Raw genomic sequence first — 3,933 nt, 5'->3', positions numbered from 1 at the left:
CCCTCCCCCCCATGCACCAGGAAGAGCCTGGAGCAGCCCCAGCCTGCAGCTGCAGCCCCCCCGCCCTCAGATCCAGGGGCACATGCCCCCCCCATGCCCTCACAGGGTGTGTGCAGCAGCAGGAGACCCCCGGACGATCCCCCACCCCCCACCACTCTGGATGAGCCGTGGCTCCGGCCCATGTCCTGCCCTGCCCTGGCTGGGCAGTGCTACCCCAGCCCCTGCCCCACTCCCTCACCACAGGGACCTTGGGGGGTGGTGTGTGTGTGTGTGTGTGTGTGTGTGTGTGTGTGTGTTTGTGTGCGTGCCTTCCCTCTCCTTCCACCACAACAGACTTACCAGCTGCACACACCTCTCCAAGCTGTCAGTCTGCTCTCCTCACTGCCTGCGTGCTGTGCTGAGGCTGCGTGCATGCATGGCTCATTTATCGACCAAATTATCAGCCACATTAGGCCGATTTCCGATGCAATCAATTTTCTTTATATTGGTGCTGATCTGATATCGGAGTGATATATAGGTGCACCTCTACTGAGCAGGCCACACATGGTATATCCATAATTTTTAGATTTGATAACCTAAACTGATTACATGGTGGCTTCCCCTCTGGCGCACAGCTTGCCAGTTAATCAAGGTGAGATTCAGTCCCTCTCCTGCAAACTTGTTACGTATCAATGCTTTCATGTACTTTTGCAAGCTGCTGCTCTTACCTTATTATACTGGAAAGATAGAAAAGATCTCTAATCCATTAAGGCAGGTGTCTTATTGGGATGCCTCAGTATCGGTGCCTGTCTTATAAATGCCTGGATGGAACAACAGATCAGAATAGTGAAAGCTGAGCTAATTTACAGATTCATAGATGTTACGGTCAGAAAGGACCTCAGTAGATCATCAAGCCTGACGCCTGCCTAGGCAGCAAAGAGCGCTGAGGTCAGATGGGAAGTTTCAAGATGCATCAAAAAAGAGAGAACTGTGGAAGCATTCAACACGCTAAGGGAAAGTGTAAAGGGGTGTGGAGGTGGGGGTGAGAGTCAGCCAACATATTCCCACTCAGAACAAACTTCCCACTGGTACAGTTGGTTGGTAATATCTTAAGGCATGCTTTTGTATGTGGTACCTGGAAAGCTTAGGCTATCTACACTGCTCCAAGCAGGATGATTCCAGGGGCAGTAGGCATGCCTGCACCAAGTTTAATCTGGCCAGCTTGGATACTAACAGCAATGAAACTTTGGCAGCACAGGCACCTGTGCAGCCTGTCTCCCTGGGTCCCCACACCCTTGTACAGCCCACGCTAAAGTCCGTGCTGCTGTGGCTGCTCTGCTGTTGGAACCTGACCGGGTAAAGCTACTGCATGTTATTCCTCTGTGTGCTGCAATTACGCGCCCCGTTGCAGCACAGACTTACCTAAGAACCACATGCCAGTAAATGGTGAATGACCCTGGAGTAGGAGATGGGCTGGCTGTAACATAACATCTCTCTATGATCTTTGGAGCCTGGGATCTTTTCTCTTCTTGGTTACATTCAACTCACCCTCGAGTTCTCCAGTAGCTGGTGCAGTGTTTTAGTTCTCCTGCTGGCAATGTGCACCCCAAATATTGCAAATATTCCTAGACCAGAAGAGCCTGAGCCTGCACCCTGGCTGTCAAAGAGAGTTTTGCCCGTTTCTTCAATGGGAACAGGATCAGGCCTGTAATCTTATCACAGGTTTGAGCAAAGCAAATGTGCCTATTCTAGTGGAAATCCTCTGTGAGGGGCCACATCTGAAAAGCAGTTAGGACTAAGGAGTCCATGCTTCTCTCGTTTTCCTGAGATAAAATCTGCTTCTCCAACTTGCTTCATATTTTGCCAAAAGAAAATCTGAGCCACAGACCTCAGGAAGACTTGGAGGAATGTAGGGAGTGTAGGTTAAAGTCAGGTTACCCAAGAAAGCATCTTTTTGTTGAATCTTAACCAGGGAAAGGCTACCGTGTGGCCATAATGTATGTAGCTATTCAGGATGCTCCTAATTCTTATGATTTCATGCTCTTTGCTGGTCCTTAGAAGTGAAGGGCATATGGGTAAGAAATACAGAATTTAGTTGCTATAAACAGAGATGAGTCTGTAGATTAACAGCTTGCAACCAGTCTGAGTTTCCAGCAGGCCAGCTGGATGGTGAGTTTTGTTCTCCAGCCATCTTGTGTCAACTGACATGGTTTTAGTTTTGCATAATCTCAAGTCAGCTTCATGTCCCCATAATGTGGGGCAGTTTGTTTCAGCTCCAGTTTACCCCCAAGTGCACAGCAGCAGGTTTTGTTACTGCTTAGTGTAAATGAAGATCAAATGCTGCCGATAGTGCACTTCCTGATGTAGGCTGAGAGGAGTTCGTGATTTATATCCTCATTTGCTGGAAACACTGGATTCTGTTCCTGTAGTTAAATAGGTCCCCCAGCCCCTTGGCTGAGAAATTAGTCTCTGTATCTCCATCTCCTTGGCATCTAAGTCCCACCATCACTGATATGGTAAAACTGCCCCAGTCCTTATATTCCTTGCCCTGATCTCAGTCTACTCCAGTCCATCTTCGGGTTCTGTGCCTTGATCTCTGGTTGATTGTTTCGTTTCTTTGGCTAACTTCTGCTTGCGCAGCACACAGCACGTTAAATACAACAGAAGCCAGCCTATGACCTGAATTATTGGGAAACCAGAAAGTTGCATGACTGATCCAGCCTTTTCTTGTCCACAGGGTGCTACTTCCAGCAGAAAATAACTGAATATCAAGAACAAAAGAAACGGAGAAATTCCTGAACTACTGCTCTTAAAGAGAGGAGCCTGGCTGGGCAGATTGCTGCCTGTAGCTGTACTCTATTTGGACTGAGCAAACAGCTCTTTCAAAGGCAGAAAGGCTTGTGGACTTTGCTGGCTGTGGGCATCTCTACCCTCCTCCACCTATCTGTGAATAATGAGAAGCCTAGTCAGCACAGAAGCCCGATTCCTCCTCTGTCTCTTCTTTTTCAGGGCATGATTGCATTAGAAGGTTCTTTTCTATGCAGCTAACAAACAGGCCTGGGGTTGCTTTTGCAGTCCAACTAACCTGCAACATTTGAACAAGTAGCAACCCAGGTCCTGTAACAAGTGCCTATTGCTGTCTATGCTGAAGAGAAGCATGGACTTTATGTGAAAGCTGAGTGAAATCGAGGTGAGACTGGGCTTTCGCTGAAATGCCCAAGGATGTAGAATAATTGCTGCAATAGAATGTACTGATAGAAAATATTTTAATTAAAACAATTTTTTTCAGCCGAGTGGTGTCCTGCAGAGTATGTATTTCAGAAGGCCTGCTGCTATTTCTGAAGTGGTTGTGCTTGTGTTTTTATGGACACATTTCTTTTTTTAGAACCTGAAAGAGCTACAAGTAGCTCACCTGGTTTTGGTGCAGTTTTGTTTCAGTCACCTTTGCTTGGGTATCCAAAACAGCATCCTAAAGCAGACTGAGGGAGTAGAACAGGGATTTAAAATGGATAGGCTTTTTTGCACTAGGGTCCAGTTCCAGATGCTGTGGGGGACATGTGCTGCAGCAAAGGAGATAAGAAATTTTGCAGTTGGAGTTTGGAGGAAGTGGTCAGATCTAGCAGTGTCTGTTTCTGAACAGCTCTATGGGGTTTTTTTGTGCTTGTTTTGGAAGATGAGTTTTAAAAGCCTTCATAGTTAACATACGTGCATCCCACGAAAGGTGATGTTTGCAACAGATTTACAGGCAGGTGCTGGCCTTCTCTATGCCCTAGTAGTGCATTCTTCTAGAGTACATAGTCTGAATGTGAGATGGAGTGAGCAGTAACCACTACCTGTTGGCCCCAAATGGAGGGCACAACAGGATGTGATCAGGTATTCAGTCCTGTGAGAGCAGCAGCAGTTGTGCTGGAAGAGCAGGCTGCGCTGTTTTGAAAAGTTGCTGAAAGCTTACAC

General features: G+C 47.2%; 1 protein-coding gene across 1 annotated transcript in view; it reads left to right on the top strand.

Annotated features, from left to right (window-relative positions):
- The window catches only part of DENND2D (DENN domain containing 2D), a 17,939-nt gene extending 14,670 nt beyond the window's left edge, over positions 1 to 3,269 (top strand). The window contains exon 6 of the mRNA XM_019513725.1: positions 2,717 to 3,269. Within this exon, the coding sequence (XP_019369270.1) occupies positions 2,717 to 2,778 (62 nt within the window). The 3' untranslated portion in view covers positions 2,779 to 3,269. The remainder of the gene's footprint in view (positions 1 to 2,716) is intronic.
- The last annotated feature ends 664 nt before the right edge of the window (positions 3,270 to 3,933 follow it).

This window comes from Gavialis gangeticus, unplaced genomic scaffold (assembly GCF_001723915.1).
Source record: "Gavialis gangeticus isolate Ggan-Ray unplaced genomic scaffold, GavGan_comp1, whole genome shotgun sequence".
Taxonomy (NCBI): Eukaryota; Metazoa; Chordata; order Crocodylia; family Gavialidae; genus Gavialis; species Gavialis gangeticus.
This window is presented reverse-complemented; position numbering and strand designations above follow the sequence as displayed.